Source organism: Centruroides sculpturatus, unplaced genomic scaffold, assembly GCF_000671375.1.
Source record: "Centruroides sculpturatus isolate CEXI.00-Female unplaced genomic scaffold, Cexi_2.0 scaffold199, whole genome shotgun sequence".
NCBI classification, from domain to species: domain Eukaryota; kingdom Metazoa; phylum Arthropoda; class Arachnida; order Scorpiones; family Buthidae; genus Centruroides; species Centruroides sculpturatus.
In genome coordinates, this window is record NW_019384516.1 from 731353 (window position 1) to 751044 (window position 19692).

The window sequence follows — 19692 nt, forward strand, 5'->3', positions numbered from 1 at the left end:
ATCGAGGAGGAGAACAGAAACTTACTATTGTCTGTAGAATATTAACTTAATTTATTTTAATTTTATTGTAATTATATATATACTTTCCGCCGTCCAGCACCACGCTACAGAGAGTTTAGGCGAGTAAGTTGAGTTTACTATCATCTGTACAGTATGTAAATTAGGTACCGTAAATCTAATACAGCACTAATTTTATACATTTCTAGTGAAAGAAACATTTCTTATTCAACGGCCATAAAAATTATTTATATTAATGATGTCTCCAAAGTTCAACGAAGTTTTTGCAGAAAAATAACTTATCAGAAATTGCGGCCGCCGTTTGGTGCGCTGCTCCGCAATGAAAACAAGCTTAATTAAGCAATGGCGACATCGAACAGTGCACACTTGGTAAGTAATCATACAATTTTTTGTTTATAGCATAGTTTATATGGATTATTCCCAAAAAATTATACATGTTTTGGAAATGCTGAGTCAAATTAGTCTAGAATTGATTAATTTTATGGAAGAAAACCTTTCAAACAGCCGTAGTCCGTAAAGTGCATACATGCCAGGCTGTGATTGGCAAGGACTCCTACAAAATGGACTCATAAAGAACGGAACGTATCTACCGTGTTTAGGGGGGTTGACTGTATGTGGAATGGCATTATAATTGGTTTAAAAAAAACTTACCTTTTGGCTGTTTATAAGAGTGAAAAACACGCACATCTGTAGGAGAAAATATCCCACTGAAAACTTTAATTTCTTTTCCATTAAATTTATTTGCTCTGTGAATATTTTTTGTTTCTTCATCTGTCCAATATACCCAATCCTGTAAGGTGATTTTCAAAACAAAAATTAATTATTGACATTTCAAAAATAATTGATCATCATATGAAGTGAAATGTAAAAATTAATATTCCAAATATCTGAATAGTGAAGTTAGCAATGACATTTTAATTGAAAAGCAATTTATAGATTTTAACAAACTTTGTATAATTTTATAAATAAATTTTTATTATAATTTTGTATAAACTTACTTCAAACACATCCATTGAAGATGGATGTTTTAAAATGGCCTCAGATGAGAAAACAACTTGACGATTTCGTCCACTATAATCGGCACTACATAAAATATGTAATTTTGCATCCACCCAAAATATTCTTCTATCAACTAAATCTGTAATTTAAATTTAATATCATCATTAAAAAAATTCTCTAATTTATATATTTTGACATTGATATTGATTTTATTTAATATTCAATTTTGTTTTTAAACATACCAAGTGTTAAATCGGTGGGCCATTTAATATCGGATGAAACAATAGTCTGACGGTGACTTCCATCCATTCCGGCACGTTCAATCTTAGCAATATTACCGTAATCAGTCCAAAACATCCATCTAATTTTAAAATAATATTTAATTTCAGAATTAATATTTATATTTTGTTAAGGCTACATCTGTTTCAAAACAAGTTTTATTTACCCTTCTACTGGATTCACGGCAATTGCCCTTGGCTTATCATTTCCCGTGTGGATTAATGTTTTCTTTTTGCCACTCATATCAGTAATATAAATGTTATTTTTTTCAGCATCAGTCCAGTAAATATGTAAATAGATCCAATCTACTGCAATATCATTAGAAATACCAATGTCCGTAGTCAGAATTTTCATTATCGGTTTTCCAGTATCAATTGGTGCACTATAATTTAAAATTTATTTTTAGAAATTCACTATAAGAATTTACTACAATACTTTCGATGTCTCCCGCGCTCCAAAGAATTTCGAATTGTTGCCTGAGACAAAGGAAGACCAATCGGTATTCGTTATTTACGTGCTTCTTCTTGTGTTTGTTCAGTAAAGTGTTCGTTATCCGAACATGTGTTCGTTGTCCGATCTGTTCGTTAACCGATCACCCACTGTATAGTGTAAAATATATTTATGAAATTCTGAATTAATAAAGCAGTTTTCTATTTCTTTAGAAGTAATAAAACAAAGTAATTATACTTACATTCAAACGTGCACGTTCGTAAATCTTTCAACAGTATCATGCCATCGGGACATGCACAAGAAAATTTTGCAGATCTCTCGGTAATATTGGGGGAAGGTAGACAAAGATGGGAACAGTGACCATTTAATATACCACAATAATTATTACCTGCAAAGTGAAAGTATTAAAACAATTTATTAGAAAAATCATAAATGAATAATTTTAAGAAAACTGAAATTAACTAAAGTAGTCTAAGATTTTATTCAGGAAGGATTGTTAAAGTATTTATGCAAATGAAATATTTTTGAATGTACAGTCGACCCCCCCATAACACGGGTTCCTATAGTTTGGATTCCTATATGACGGTGAAAAAATTGCGACGGTATCTGTACAAACATGGTAAAAAACTATAATTCGGTAAAACGTCATCGGGCAGCCGAACTTCTTTCCGCCATCCAGCGCCAAGCTACAGAGAGTTTAGGCGGGTAAATTGAGTTTACTATCGTCTGTACAGTATTATATATAAATTAGGTACTGTATACATAATTATATATTAACTTAATTTATTGTAACTTTATTATAATTAAATACATAATTTCCNCAGACGGAAAAACAAAAAATATCGTGTATCCACAAGCACTCCAATAAATAAATAGAATTGAAATGACACTTTGAAATGTTTTACCGATGAAAATGAATAATAATAATAATAATAAGTTTCAATAAAAATGATAAAATGTAAATTGAATTTTATCGTAATGAGTTTGCTTGAATTTCCTTTCTTCTGAGATTGCAGCAATGCGCGACGGGTAAGCTAGTAACAAATAAATTATAATTATAAAATTGCAGCAAAATCTATTGTTTAGTACAGCAGAGTTTTATTGAGTTATATACATATATTATGCCATCTGTTGTTATATATAAATAATTGTTAATACTGTAAAACTTCTCTAATTCAGACATCTGTAACTCAAATATTTCTTTAACTTGAAGAAAATGAAGCACTTGGTAGGTCTCAATGGAATTGCAAAGGAATTTAACATCTTCAACTTGAATTTCTTAACTCAGATTTTCTCCAAGTCAAAGTTTTTTACAGTCCCCTGACACTGATTTATGTTAATTTAGACTTTCTTGACTTGAATTTTAATATTTATTCAAAGTGATCCTAATTATCAGATTTTTGTGAAATTTTCAAACAGTTAGTTATATTTACTCTCCAACACCAATTTTCAGACAACATTTGAAGTCCAAAGTGAGAGGTCCTCTTGCTTTATCTCAACATGATGTACCTGCAAAACTGTTTGATTCCATAAATAAATAAATAAATAAAAAACCAACGTACCAGGAATATGTTTTCGGTATGCTTCTCGGTAAAACAAAGTGTTACAAATGTTTTCAAACTTGTAAGTTCTTACAAGTTCGAAAACGTTTGTAACACTTTGGTTGAAAAAGTTTGAAAACGTTTGTAACACTTTGTTTTACCGAGAAGCACACCAGAAACAGGTTCCTGGTACGTTGGTTTTTTTTTTTTTTTTATTTACTTTAACCCGGTATAGTACATTGTCGATTGGATCCATTAGTTATGTTGAACATTTTGCTGAAAGGCATTATCAAAAATTCTTTATATAAAGCAAGAGAGGTAAAAATAGAAATCTATTCAGGATTGCTATTTTTTAGTTTATTGTTCTCTAACTTGAATTGTCTGTAATTTGAAGATTTTCCCTTCCATTGGAGCTTTGAGTTAGAGAAGTTTACTGTATTTATTGTTTATGTTTTTAATATTAAAACAGAATATATTATACATTTATATATATTATAAAAAGATTTATTTATTTGTTTTGTTTTCTGAAACCGTGTTATTAATTAAACACTTGGCGTTTTCCTCTTTATTCAGTTGAGCCAAGTGTTTAATTAATAACACGGTCTTGTGTTCAATAGTCAAAAGATTTATTTATTTTAGAATCTTGTAATTATATGACTTTCTCACACTCTTTCTTAATTATGAATTCTTCCTTTTCAAAAAACAGATCTTCATAGTCAAATTAGAAAAAAGCTGCATTCTTAGTAAACATAGGCTGAAAAGTTTTGTACACAGTGCAATTTTTCTACATTGTCTATGATATGTTTCACTCTCAATTCTGAAGGTTGAGTACATATATATTGTTGTCTATAAGAGCATTTCATGTATATAATTGTAAGAAATAATATAGAATGCATTTACAAACATTGTTTTCATATTTAAATAGAAAAATGCATTTAACAAATTTTTACCTTTTAATACTTTTATCCAGACTGTCAGACCAAACTAATATTCCAGTTTGATATATATAATCAATATAAACTCTGCTTTCTAAATTTTCAATCAGAGATTTGTATTCCTCAGTTTCTAACTCATATTTTCTGATATCGTGATGGCTTGCAAAAATTAAAGACAGATGACCTTCTAAATAAGATAAAAATTTTATTTAGAAGTGTTTTATTTGCAAATCAAATGTCTGTATTCATTTTTGTATCTTCGATAAGTTGTAAACAATTTTAATGAAAGCTGTGCAAGTTCATTTTTAAACTACTATTTCAAATACTATATTCACATAGAAAAACTTTATTTTAAAAATAAATTTTAGACAAACAATTAAAATTGTAATTTTAATTGTTTATTTTCAATGAATTATTATTAAACAAAATTTAAATTCCGATAATATATATTTGAAAGTCAATTGTAAAGTAAACTTACCCATAGCTCTACAGCGTTGATGATTGTTAGGTTCTAAACTGTAACCTTCGATACATTCACATTTGAAGCTGCCTTTGGTGTTAATACAAACTTGTGAACAAAAACCTGGTACACTACATTCATTGACATCTGTGTATTTTAAATTATAAAATTTAAATAAAAATACAATTAAATTTATATTAATTTTAAACAGTCAAAAATAGAATAAATTAATAATGTAAACGACGATTAAATACCTTCACAGGATCTGTTATCAACAAGTTTATATCCTTCATTACATTCACAGTAATAACCTATTGGTTTATCGATACACTTTTGAGAGCATCCGCCATTATTAGTATCACATTCAGTCACATCTGAAATTAAATGAAAAGATAATAATTAAAATTAAACACGAGAAAAGGTCAAGGAACTAAACATTTAAATCTACTGCAAATGATAGATGCAATTATACTGGTAAAAGTTTAGATTTTGCAAGATTATTTTGTATAGTTGCTGTCTGTTCTACACAGCATAGCAGAATTTTTTTTAAAGAATAAAGTTAAACTCATAATTTTGATGACAGATTCCTTTAATAAAAGGAAGTATAGCATGAACTCTTCTTAATAAAATACTTACTGCATTTGTCTTGAGGTTCATCTTCCCAAGAACCACAATCATTTTTGCCGTCACAAGTGAGATTTATTGAAATGCAATGATTACGACCACAATGGAACTGTGTTTTTTCATCACAAGTATTGTCGCTATTTGGTTCTAAAAGTAAAATAATTTTAAAATGTTATCTATAATGAATAACAATGGCTAATTATACTTTAAGGAAAATATCTACTTTATCTAACTTAATAATGTATTTTAATTTAAGCTAAAATTGTTATTCTCTGAATAATCAATTTTAAAGAATTATTCACATCATCTTTTGTGCTGTATCAGAGCTTAATATTCACAAACAGATCAATTTTAAATGAAAATTTTTATTGCAATAAAGCAGATATCCATCAAAATTTCTCCATAATAAATAATTATTGAATTAAGTTTTTAGATTTATCTATTACATTTCTATAAAATCATCAAAGTATAAAAAAATTTTTATGATGTAGTTTTTTTATTTTTAGATAAAGGAAAAATTCTGTCTATTGTTTCTTCAATACATATACCTGGTACAATTTACATAAAGAAACAAAAGTCAGTCTGCTTGATAATAAGTCATTACAGCTATTTAATTTTAAATATATTGATTGTAACCATAAAACATATGTCAGTAGACAAACAACCAGTTCAAAAGACTGCTTCTCTTATGATTACAGATTGCTTACAAAAGTTATAAAAAAATGGTATTTTTTCCTCATAAGAAGGTTTGTTAATATAATAATAAAATCACTTTAAATATTGTAACAAGTTTTGATTATCTATATCTGATTACAAAAAGACTTTTGTCATTTCTTAACTTTAAAATACTCTTTCATTTCCAATAAATAAAATTACATTAAACTATTTATTATTTTATTATCATTTAACTTAATATTTTATATTTAAAACTAACTTATAGTTTTTACTTTTTATTTACCTCCACAATGTTCTTCATCAGATCCATCTTTACATTCCTTTTGCCCATTGCATTGTAGTTGTCCAGGAATACAATGCAGATCGTCACATTGAAACTGATCTGGACGGCATGTATTATTACCTAACCAAAGTAATTCAGTACATTTTACTACTTATATGAATAATGTTTTCATAAATTTTAAATTAAATTTGTGATAAATATATAAGTAGTAATATAATATAGTTTGATCTTCATACCAAATATCAGATAAGAGGCAGTAAAGATACACTGAGTGCAGCATTAACAGCTTTTTCTTTGTATAAGTACCCTATTAACTGCACTTGGGAGAAAGAGGTTGATGCAGCAATAACATTCTTGGATTTGAGCATATGTAGATGACTGAAAGGCTACTATTTTTGGTTTTCCATAAATTTAATATGCTGCTTTCATTAGAAGAGCATTCTTATTCCCTTGTAAACAAATCTTGTTACAAGGGAAAAAGTGCTTGTAAACAATCAGTTAAACACCATCAGTTTGGCAGTACAAACAGCTAGTTTTTCACATGCTAAGTTCACGCACATGCATAACATGGTTAGGGAATCTCTATTTCCAAGCACAACACTATGCAACAAGGAGGTGTCAGTAGTTCAACTGCCATTACAGTACCTCAGACCCCTTTCCATACACACTTGCCATACATTCAGGCAATATAACTTTCTCCTGCCCCTATCTCTGCTACCAAATTTGCATAGACTTACCTGAAATGATCAGGATAAATTGTCCTCCTTTAAAAAATCAGGAGTCTATGCTATACCATTGGAGAATCCTGTAACAAAGGTGAACACAAGGTACATTGGGGCCACAATACAAATGCTTGCTAGTTGCCTAGCTGAGTACCAGGATGATGTAGTGAAAAGAAAGTGTACCACAGAGCTTGCAAAAAAAAAGATGCTCAAACAGAACTACAACCCATTATGGGCTCAAACAATGCTACACAGATGCTTTAGTGACTGAAAACTCATGTTTATATGGAAATCTCTCCTCACAACAACCTTGGAGCTATGCAACACTCCCACACTTAACCTGCTCAGTGTATTGGTTGCCCTCTATAAATGGTTATAATGGTGATTTATGATAAAGACAAAGACACTCTTAAAATATGTTATAAAAGCATAAACAACTAATGGATATCTGTAAATAATGAATGATTTTCTAGATAAAAATGATATAGCACGAATATAACTTGTTAGCCAATCTCCTCTAATTAAATACTATGTTCAGCAGACTAAACAGTTTTATTTGAGCAGTGGTATAGTAGTGGTAACTGCTACATAACAATTAAGAATCTGTGAAATAAATTACCAGTTGACAAGAGTGCACTAAAAAAGCTTCTGTTTTTTTCCATAAACTTAAAAACGTTTTTAAGTAAATTCTTCCTAAATTTTACATTTTGCATATGTCTCTTTTTAGTTGTTGATTGAATTACTGTAGTACTATAATGCATGCTTTTCATATTTGTAAACAATACATACATCTATTATTGTGTGTGATCAGTTACCAAAAGGTAGTACAAGCTTTGGTACTAAACTTGCCATCAATAACTCAATATGTTCTGAAGTAGCACATCTGTAAAGAGCATTCAGTAGTAAAATACTCAACCACTACAGAACTGTTGAGTCTGCCACACAGCCATTGTATTACTCTATACTTCAATAATAACTTTAATAATGTGTACATACCTAAATTATCAATGGTGAATGTTGAATATTCATTGCTAAAATTTAATTTGTGATTTACAGTAATATAAAAATAAAACTTCTCTTTTAAAGATAATTTAAAATTTATATGCCTATGTATTGAGCCTTTTGTAGTAGTAGTTGCAGAAGAAAATAAATTTATAAAATTTTGATTACAGTATTTTTTATATTTTCAAATGTCTTATCCTAAAAGGAAATAATTTTTTTGTGTAAGACATGCTCAATATCTCCATAAAAGTTTTTGTATTAAATATCTGTTATTTCCATAAAATCAAGATTACCTATTTACATTCTATATAAATAAATTAAAATTAATCTATTTATTGTAAAAATTATTATTATATAAGTTTTTACACAAAATTTATGATAATGATAATTTAAAATTATTTTAAATTTAAAAATCTGTTTTTACTTTCAACATAATTTGATATTAGCATGAAGTTTCATAAAATTTATTATAATTAATTTTATATGGAATAAAATGGGACACTATATAGAGTTTAGTTAAGTAATGTAATGAGTTTTTCCTGTGCTGAATGACCACAGGCTAAGACAATACTGACAGCCAGTGGTCAGGCAGCAGAGGAGTTCAACTGCAAACATCCAGTGAGCACCATTTAACATACAACTATTGGACATGTGGTTGCAAAGTTTAAGAGGTTTGGATCCTTGCAATATATCAGGCCACAACACCCCAAACATCCTGCAAGGTGTGTGGAATGATTGCATCCTGTCACACACATTGATAGATTTTGATGGGTGATCTGATCATATCATCTAAACCAGGGGTGTCCAACCTTTTTGTTTCTCTGGGCCGCATTGGAAGAAGTCACGGAGTTTTGGGCCACAAGTATATATAATATATACTTGTGGCCCAATATACAAGTATATTTGAGGATTAACATGTCTAGATTATAATAATAAGTATTAAAACTTTATCACGAAACAGGATATTTTAAAAAATTACTTCTACAGACACTTTCAATTTTTACTTAGAAATAGATAAATTCATTTATTTGATAAAACGCAAATATTTGGTTTATTTGAGTCTCTGATTAATAAAAANTTTTCAACTTATAATTAAAAATCATATTGTTCAGAAAAATTGAATAAAATCACTTTTTTAAAACATAATAAAAAATCAAAAATTGAATTCACTCCTCGTGTATCCAGAAATCAAAAACTTATATATGAATATAACTGATGATTTCATCAATATTCCCAAAAATTACAAGAACTAATAGGAAAAATCATCATTTAACTGTATTATAGGAAAATGACTTACAATAAAATTTATATTTGAAAAGAATAAATATCTAAATTTAAATTTTTATAACAAAATTTACAAAATAAGTAAGAGAAAAACTTTAAAAGTTGTCATTTTTACCTCTTACTAAATGAGTGAGATGTGTTCTATCATTTAATAAAATGAGACTGTGATGTTTCACACCATCAGAAGGAAGAAGTTCATCATTACTGTGCTTGGCACTATCACCTGTCCCACTATCTTTGCTGGAATGTTCTGAAATAAGAAAAATTTTATGACATCTCATTTCATATCTAGCTAACACAATCCCTTATAAATTTTCATACCAGAATTTGAATCCAAGAACAAATGTGGGACAGATTCTTTATATTCTTCAGTACAAGTAGTAGGATAAGTAGCAAATGGTGCTAATTCACTTGGTATAGCTGCTTCATCAGAATTAGTTGGTGCATATTCCTCAGCACGTTTTCTTGTTTGATATATAATGATTATCCAAACTAGTGACGTACCTACTACACAACACACAACTGCTATAACAATTATACCAGTAGCTGTACTATCATCTTGTGATCCAGATTCTCTGTCAGAATCTATTAAAAATAATTTTTAAAAATTAAATCATATTTTAAAAGGAAATTCAATATAATGGAACAATTATTTTTCTTTAATTACACTGTAAAAAGTTATGAGGGTTATCAAATAAGTATAGAGACTGACTGATTTCTTCTTTTCTTTGGAACTACTGATGGCTAGTTTCATGTATGACAGGGGTGTCCAACCTTTTTGTTTCTTTGGGCCGCATTGGAAGAAGTCAAGGAGTTTTGGGCCACAAGTATATTGAATATATACTTGTGCCCAATATACAAGTATATTAAAGGATTAACATGTCTAGATTATAATAATAAGTATTAAATCTTTATCATAAAAAAGGATATTTTAAAAAATTACTTCTACAGACACTTTCAATTTTTACTTAGAAATAGACAAATTCATTTACTATAAAAACTACAAACGAAAATTTATTTGAAAAACACAAATATTTGTTTTATTTGGGTCTCTAATTAATAAAAAGCAATGAAACACCATTTTAAAGTGCATTTTTATTCAACTAATATATTTATAAATAATATATGGCCCAAAAAGTAGCCAATGCGCCAAATAATATTTTTTATGTCAAACAAAAAAAAGTAGCCACATTTGGCGCAATGTAGCCAAATCTTGCAATGTTGGAAGAAATACTAAATAAAGCTGGAGTTGTGACTCAAAGGATTATAGACCTAAATGCAGGGAAAGTTGGAAAATTAACAGTCAATTTTTGCATAACAGAAGGTCTATTTAACCTTTCTCACTACTTTTTATCTTTTGGCCTTTCTCTCCTTTCCCCGAATTTGAGTCTATACTCCTTTGAGTCACAACTCCAGCTTTATTTAGTAATCGTTCCTCATTCACAAATCTCCAAATATTTGAAAATATTTTCTTTCCACTCAAAAATAAAATATGAAGTTTCACAAAGCCATAAACCTTTATTCTTTTTTGAGTTTATGCCGTTGAAATAAATAAATAATAATAAAATTAAAACATTTGTCAGTTTTGTTTACACGTTTATTGGGCCGCATTGGAATTTGCCTTGGGCCGCATGTGGCCCGCGGGCTGGACACCCCTGATCTAAACAATTATTTTGCCTATGATGCATATACATGGTATAAGTTTATACCATGGTATATACATGTATATGATGTATATACATGGTATAAGTTTTTACTCGTATACAAAAATCTAATTTAATTTAAAGTTTTATCACCAATACAATAAAAATATTTGCAATTTGCTCTAGAAATGATTGGTTTTATACCAGGGGTGGCAAACAGTTTTTGCTCCTGAGCCGAATTGGAAAGAGAACTTTTTTCACAGGCCAAACCAGAGACTGCCCCAGGAAGATTTTGAGGTGGTGCGAGATCTCATTGTGGTGTCACCCCATAGAGACTAAATTGTACATAGAGATTACAGATACATTTTTCACATTATCATGCTTTGTCAACATTCTACGCTGTACTTAAGAGATTTGTAATGGAGGGTTAACTCTAAACGCACAGTGAGTTGTTGACCTTTTTTTTTTTAAGCTATCAGAATTTTTCACCAAGCTATTATTCAGACTTCAGTAGCTAATGTTGAAAGATTAATCACAGGCTGCATAAATTCATCAGACGGGCTGTATGTTGGCCATGCCTGTTTTATACAATCTAATTCACTGAATAATACTGAATAATAATAGCTTATAAAAACTATTATTATTCAGTATAATATAAATTTGAAAATAAATTAATAATTTTTTTATAATATTTTAAAATACTTACAATTTAATTCATCTGATTTGTCTGGACAATCACTATCTCCATCACATTTCCAAGAAGTAGATATGCAATCTTTGCCATTAGCGCACAAAAATTCATGATAGCCACATGTTATTGTACTGATGGGATTGGGACAATCTTGTTCATCCGAACTGTCTGTACAGTCCATACTTCCATCACATCTCCAACGTTCAGGAATACATTTTCCATTGCCACACTTAAATTGTTGACTTGAACAGGTGACATTTGCTGAAAATTTAACAATTAATAATATTAATTTTATACTTAATAAACAGTTTCTTCAATTTATTTTGTTTAAATAAAAAACTTAATTGTTTTTTACTAAAATCAATTAATTTATTTAATAATAATTACATTAATTAAATTCATTACATTTCAATTCAGTTTTGAACCTTTTATAATTCATTAATAAAGTAAAAAATCCAACTGAATTCACTTCTTAAAAATTATTTAACTATACATTAGATCAGTGATTCTCAACCTTTCAGATGCCACAGAATACCTTTCATATACTTTTTATTACATGGAGCACTAATGTTGGCAATCAATAAATGTGGAATTGCCTATCAATTTTAAATACATTATTCTCACCTTATATTACTTTCTTTATAGACAATTCTATTTTATCGTAAGATAAAAGATTTTATTGCAAATTTCTTCCTTTTTTTAAATAGAACACTTTGGACAGTTGAGAACCACTGATCTAGACTATTGTAACAAATAGTACAAAAAATTTCCTAATAAAACCTTGCCTTACATACAAGTTATATTTGAACTTTTATAATATTTAAGAGTTTAATTAAAAAGCTTTTTAATGACCAACAACAAATGAAGCATGCAATGCCATAATGTTGTAAATGCCAAAAAAGAAACTTTTCAGGAGAGGTAAAAAAACATTTTTTCTAATGAATGAATTCATTTCAATTTTACAATAAAGTAGTAAAAACTTGCTGGGTTACAAAATCTCTGCAGCTTATATTTACATCATTTTAATATTCCAATATTTTATGTGCCAAAAGTCATGTGACTTGCACTCTGGCACTTTAAATGTTATATTTTCACATAAATTCATCTTCAAAATACAGCCACTTACACTGCCAATATTGCCACAATATTCCTTAGTGGCAGAAAACATTGCATTTAGAATTCAATTCTTCAATAAAACATATTTAGAAAAAAAATGGCATTTACAATGTTATGGATTGTATGCTTTAAATGCAACAAAATTTATCTAAACTGAAAATCTTAGAACAAACAAGTTTCTTTGCTGTATCAAAAATCAGATGAAAGACATTTAGTTATATGCAAAACTGTTAAGACATTTGCACACAAATTATCATCCAGGTTGGTTTTTAAAATATTTATAAATGATTTATTCCAGTCATTACAACTCTCTCAATATATCTTTAAATCAATCTATTATTTAAGATTTATTTTACTAATAAATATAATAAGTAATTATTACAAAACATTACAAAATATTTTGCCACTTGTACATTAAGATAAGATGATAATTATCATTAGAAACTGGTTTCATCAAATCATCTCTTTTGACCTTGACAATCAATAGAGATGATTGGTTGAGTCTATCATTGATGCTCAGTATCAGTTTAATTTTACTGCCAGTATGTGTCAATTTTTAGACTTCATAAATTTTATTCAGTCAGTGATACAAAAAACAATAAATATAAATTTTTGATGGCATTCTTATCTGTAAATAAGTTTATCAAAAACTTCTTCTGTACGAAATTTGAAAAAGTCTTTACACATTTTTGAATGAACTGAATAACTTCCTGATAAAATGATAATGGCATTCACTCCACAGAGATATTTGAAATAAATTATTTACTTTATATGAAATATTGTTAATCATCAAAAATTAAAATTGTATCAACAAGCTTCAAAAATCAAATTATTAAAATGACTTACGACAATTCATTTCATCACTGTTATCTCCACAGTCATTTTCTTCGTCGCACACCCAATGTTCCGAAATACATCTATCGTTACTGCAGGTAAACTGTTTTTCTTTGCAAGTTGTTTTATCTTAAAGGAAAATGTGCATATTAAAAAGTATTATCTCAAAGTAACAAATAGAGATAAGTATTTAATTAAAATCAATATTTTACCTAAGTTACTTAGATTGAAGGGTTAATAATTTAATAAGATTTATATTAGTTCAAATCAAACCATCACATATTAAAGCAATTTAAAAATATGATGATCACAGTAAACAAACTTTCTAAAAAATTATTAATGGGCTTAAAAATAAGTAATTAATTAGGACAATTTATAAATACATATTATAAGTGATAACTATTTTCAATAGTTTATGCATTTTACACAAATCTGAAAAGAATCTGTTATTTTATTTTTTACTCTTTCTGCTCATGGACACTAAGATGGCCATTTTCATCAAGTCCACAATGGGGCAGTTGTGTGACAAACATTGGGAATCGACATATTCGGGATGAACCACTCATTCCTCATTCAACACCAAAAATTCTTGGGGTTTTTTTGACCCGACAGGATTTGTTCCTGGATCCCCAGAACAGTAGCAGATGCCTTAACTACTCAGCCATCTAGCCATCAAAAGATATTGGTTAACAATTCTAACCTAAAACAGTCTTTCCCTCCTTTTCTTAAGTTGTCTGGTTATCATAAGTATATATAAAATTTTACATTATTAAACTTAAAATTCATTTTTTAAATATAAAATTACTTACTACAAGCATTTTCATCTGACCCATCTTTACAGTCTTCCTGATCATCACAAACCCAATCATTTGGAACACATGCTTTAGAAGATTTGCATTGAAATTCATTTGGAGCACAAGTTTTCTGACCTAGTAAATAGCAAATAGAACATAGATTATATTTATCAAGTATAATTTTTTTTTTATCAAAGGAATATAGTTTATTTTATTAAAGTAAATTCATCAAATATTTATCATCATGAACATTTGAGCGTTGCTTAGAATGAACATTTGATATTTGAAAGCAGTGGAATTTTATGTACTTTATTTTGATTTCCTCCATTAAAGCAATTTTTTTATGGTTAATTAAATTAAGTAAATTCCATTTTAGCTGTCCTTCAGATGCAGAGTGAATTGTTTTATTCACTATTTATTCATTAATTCAGATAACATGAGTTTAACCTCCAAGTAGGTATATCTACTACAAAGTTCCACTTATCATTAAAAGATTATATATATAATTAAGACTGAACAACTATTTAATAATAAATTCCAAGTTTTTGAAACTCTATAAACGATGTATGCCCTGGATGTAGAAGGCAGACATTTATAACACAGAAAATAGATGCAAGAATCCTTCATGATCACAGAGGAGTGTGAGCAAATTTACTTCTATACAAAGCTTTTATTCTATAACATTTTTTTTTTCAAATGTCTATACATTAAAGTCAAAGTTATTACAGAAATATTAGTAGGTCTTAAAAATATAAAACCTTTTAATTCTTCTAATGTAAATTTGTATAGAGTAAGTTCATATATAAGAATAGTTATAATTATTTCTTTTTTAAATTGTTGAAATTGTCACTCCAACGTTCAGGAATACATTTTCCATTGCCACACTTAAATTGTTGACTTGAACAGGTGACATTTGCTGAAAATTTAACAATTAATAATATTAATTTTATACTTAATAAACAGTTTCTTCAATTTATTTTGTTTAAATAAAAAACTTAATTGTTTTTTACTAAAATCAATTAATTTATTTAATAATAATTACATTAATTAAATTCATTACATTTCAATTCAGTTTTGAACCTTTTATAATTCATTAATAAAGTAAAAAATCCAACTGAATTCACTTCTTAAAAATTATTTAACTATACATTAGATCAGTGATTCTCAACCTTTCAGATGCCACAGAATACCTTTCATATACTTTTTATTACATGGAGCACTAATGTTGGCAATCAATAAATGTGGAATTGCCTATCAATTTTAAATACATTATTCTCACCTTATATTACTTTCTTTATAGACAATTCTATTTTATCGTAAGATAAAAGATTTTATTGCAAATTTCTTCCTTTTTTTAAATAGAACACTTTGGACAGTTGAGAACCACTGATCTAGACTATTGTAACAAATAGTACAAAAAATTTCCTAATAAAACCTTGCCTTACATACAAGTTATATTTGAACTTTTATAATATTTAAGAGTTTAATTAAAAAGCTTTTTAATGACCAACAACAAATGAAGCATGCAATGCCATAATGTTGTAAATGCCAAAAAAGAAACTTTTCAGGAGAGGTAAAAAAACATTTTTTCTAATGAATGAATTCATTTCAATTTTACAATAAAGTAGTAAAAACTTGCTGGGTTACAAAATCTCTGCAGCTTATATTTACATCATTTTAATATTCCAATATTTTATGTGCCAAAAGTCATGTGACTTGCACTCTGGCACTTTAAATGTTATATTTTCACATAAATTCATCTTCAAAATACAGCCACTTACACTGCCAATATTGCCACAATATTCCTTTGTGGCAGAAAANAAAATTATTTATTGTGGGAATAAACCGTATGTGACTAACTCTTAACTTTTGCAGTTTTTCAATTACAGAGTATTCTTACTACATTCAACATATTCTATTTGATACCAGATGCAGATATGTAAAAATTCCAAACTATTACATACCATTTTGGTCAGTGAGTGGTTATAAAATTTTATTTGAAAATTAGTTTTCACAGATAACCACTTATGATTAGTGATTGCATTACCAGTATACCAGTAAATTAGGAAAATTATACCAGGTAAATTTACCAGTAATTAATTTTTTTACCAGTATTTTGGAAAAAAAAACCTCTTAATTAACCAAATATTCATTTTTTTTTAAATTCCCACTGGAAATACGCGTGGGAAGAAGATTTCCATTTTCTCTCATCCTATACCATAGCAATAAAACAGTGCAGGTGGTGACAGGTTATTCCATTTATAATTTAAGGTTACTAAAAGGAATTTTCTAGTCTGTTTATAACTTGATTCCCTGTATTATACTCCAGAAATGGGTCTCGTTTTTGCTTTTGAGATAGCCGAGATGCAAAAGAAAACTTCTTACCAAGTCTTGATTTAATAGTTCATAAATACGTGCTGCCTGAAAGCACGACTTACATAGTAAGTAATATTCTTTTCAGTTTCTTTACAAACATTATCAATGTTTGCCATAATGGAACGATAATCATAATTAAACTAGATTAAGTGCAAGACTCTAGAAGCTTGTTTTTAACTTTGTTCATTGGAATGTGATTTAGTGATGCTGGAGTCAAATTTTGTAAAATTTGGAATCTTTATTGTGAGATTAATTGAAACAGAAACAAAAGAATGCATTAATAAAAATATATAGATAGTTATAGATAAAAAGATAAACAAAAATAGAAAATAGCATTTTCCCTAATACAGTATGTTTCACATTTATTGTAGTAATGAGTAAAAATTCACCATGAGATTACTTCAATTGCACAAGAGAAAGAGATGTTGAAGTGTGAAAACTGTGCTTTAAAACAATCAAAGCAGTCAAAGGAAGTACTAGTGGACTGCATAGTCACCTCACACGATGTCATGATATAAACTTATTGAAAAGAAAATCTGAGACAGCCAGAAACAGTGCACATAGTGAATCTAATAAAAAAAATAATAATAATAACTGCGTTTTTAAGAAAGAAATTGACAAGTCTTTGCCTGCAGTATTATCTCTAATGGCTTCAGTTGACAGATTGCCATTCTCCAAATTTTGCACATCGAGAGACATAAGACAACAACTTTTCTCTGCAAGCAAATATGCAAATCTACCTGTATCTCCTTATTCAATTAAAATGATGATCCCTGAATTTGGAAAAAATTTAGGATGAGATTATTAAAGATATATCAGAGCGAAAAGTTTGAGAAGAATCCTTCAGTATATCTTGTGACGAATGGACATCACTTAACAACCATTGATATATTAATATTAATCTCCATGCAAGTAACAAATTTTGGAATCTAAGTTTGATTTGCCCACGTGGATCTACGTGTGCTGAAAAATGCATTGAACTTTTAAATGTCAGATTAAAAGAATTCAATATTGATTATAAAAACCTAATTTCAATTATCACAGATGAAGTTGCAGTGATGAAAAAGTGTCAAGACTAGTCGATGTAAACAGCCAAGTGTACATTGCTCTCAGCTTACAGTTAGCGGTAACGAAAGTTCTTTACAAAAAAGGCCATGTTAAAGAAAACAGTACTGAATCCATACATTTGGAACTGGATGATGAAGATTCCGAAATCTCAGACAATGAATCTGATGGAGGATTTGAAGTGATACAGGAAAACCTTGAGATGACACTTAAGTTTCACGGGGATATTTTACAAGATGAAACTTTGACTCTTAATTAAGAAAATACAAAATGTAGTCAAAACTTTTTCAAAATCACCACTCAAAAATGACATTCTACAGAACCATATTAAAGATGAATTAGGAAAATAATTATCTCTAATATTAGACTCAAAAATACATTGGAGCAGTATGTTGGCATACTGGAAAATTCTGTCAGAAAAAGTCTGATATTCGTTCAGATAAAACCTTTTCTGAAAATGAACTTGAATTGTTCTCTAATACAATACAATCATTACAACCTATAAAAGTAGCAGTCGAATCACTGTGTTGCGAAAACACAAATTTGTACGTTGCAGATCTAATGTTAGAATTTCTGATAGAAGAACTATCAAAGTATGATTTCTTTCTGCATAACAAACTAAAAAAGAAATTATTTTTCATGTGAAAGAGAGACGAACTATTTACTCTGATATTTTAATGTATCTACATAACCCAGAAAAATTGAACAAATATAAGTCACATGAAATATCCAATAATGTTAATGAAAATACAATTTTGAATAGGATTGTAGAGCTATTCAAGCACTTATCAGAAAATGAAAATGAATCAAGACTTGAGGATGTCACTGAAATTAGTTCAGACTCAGATTCTGATGAAAGGTGTTCATTGCTTACAACACCATCAACTTCTCACATCGACACAAGAACAAAGTGCAAAATAGAAAAGTCAAATTTAACAATGAAAGAGAAATTGGACTTATTCATTAAACATAAAACGAGCATAAACACTGATAACAGTAATATAAGTAAATTTAAAAGTGTGAAAGATATAGTTAAGAAAGAAATGAATTATTTCGTAGAGCTTAAAAAGATTTTCAATGCTCTAATGACAGTACGTCCAACTAGTATTGATTCCGAGAGAGCTTTTTCTAATGCAGCTGCCATATGTACGAAAATTAGATCTAGATTAGACAACGAGAGCTTAAATGTATTATGTTTTTAAGAGCTTACTTTCAAAATAAAGAAAAACAATAATCAGCTTTACTTCAATGTCTGTTATATCATAATAATTGCTATTACAAGAATATTGTTCGTCTAAACTGGTAGAAAACTTGAAAATAAATGGTTGTTTAATGAATCTGTCAGTAATTCAGTTTCGTTTTAAATCATTTGTTAATATGAATTTACTGGTAATTCCAAATATAATTACCGAATTACTAGTAATGTAATAACCAGTAAATTTGCAATCACTACTAATGATTCTCTATCTATGATATATATATATACACACACACAAACAATAAAAGTTAAAAAAAAAATATTCTTTAAATTCAATTATTCTTTATTCATTTTTATATTTTAATGCAGTTTTTTAAATATTTAATCATATATTAAATTTTTTTTATATATTATAACATCAAAACAGATAAAATAATTTCAAAATTATATAAAAAGGTATATGTATATCTTGTTATATTTGTTTCCAATAGAAGAAATACTCACTGTATGTATGTATACGTCATAAAAAATATTTTTCTGTTTGTTTATCATAAAGTTTTAATCTATATATATATAATCAAGATGGGTTGATAATAATAATAATAATAATAAGCACAGAGCCCAAACGGTTAGGAACTGAAACTTGAAATTTGGTACACAGTTAAGGTACGTCACAAGAACGCACACTAAGAAGGGATTTTTT

The 19692-nt window shown here is 28.4% G+C and overlaps 1 protein-coding gene across 1 annotated transcript in view; it reads right to left on the reverse strand.

Annotated features, from left to right (window-relative positions):
- LOC111622594 (low-density lipoprotein receptor-like) overlaps positions 1-18935 on the reverse strand; it is a 25735-nt gene extending 6800 nt beyond the window's left edge. Inside the window, exons 1-14 of the mRNA XM_023365007.1 lie at positions 18887-18935; positions 15109-15174; positions 14366-14485; positions 13569-13685; positions 11622-11867; positions 6265-6384; positions 5319-5453; positions 4937-5056; positions 4701-4829; positions 4238-4409; positions 1463-1678; positions 1260-1378; positions 1017-1156; positions 664-808 (exon numbers count right to left, since the gene is read on the reverse strand). Of these exons, the coding sequence (XP_023220775.1) occupies positions 664-808; positions 1017-1156; positions 1260-1378; positions 1463-1678; positions 4238-4409; positions 4701-4829; positions 4937-5056; positions 5319-5453; positions 6265-6384; positions 11622-11867; positions 13569-13685; positions 14366-14485; positions 15109-15174; positions 18887-18935 (1894 nt within the window). The remainder of the gene's footprint in view (positions 1-663; positions 809-1016; positions 1157-1259; positions 1379-1462; positions 1679-4237; positions 4410-4700; positions 4830-4936; positions 5057-5318; positions 5454-6264; positions 6385-11621; positions 11868-13568; positions 13686-14365; positions 14486-15108; positions 15175-18886) is intronic.
- Between the last annotated feature and the right edge of the window lie 757 nt (positions 18936-19692).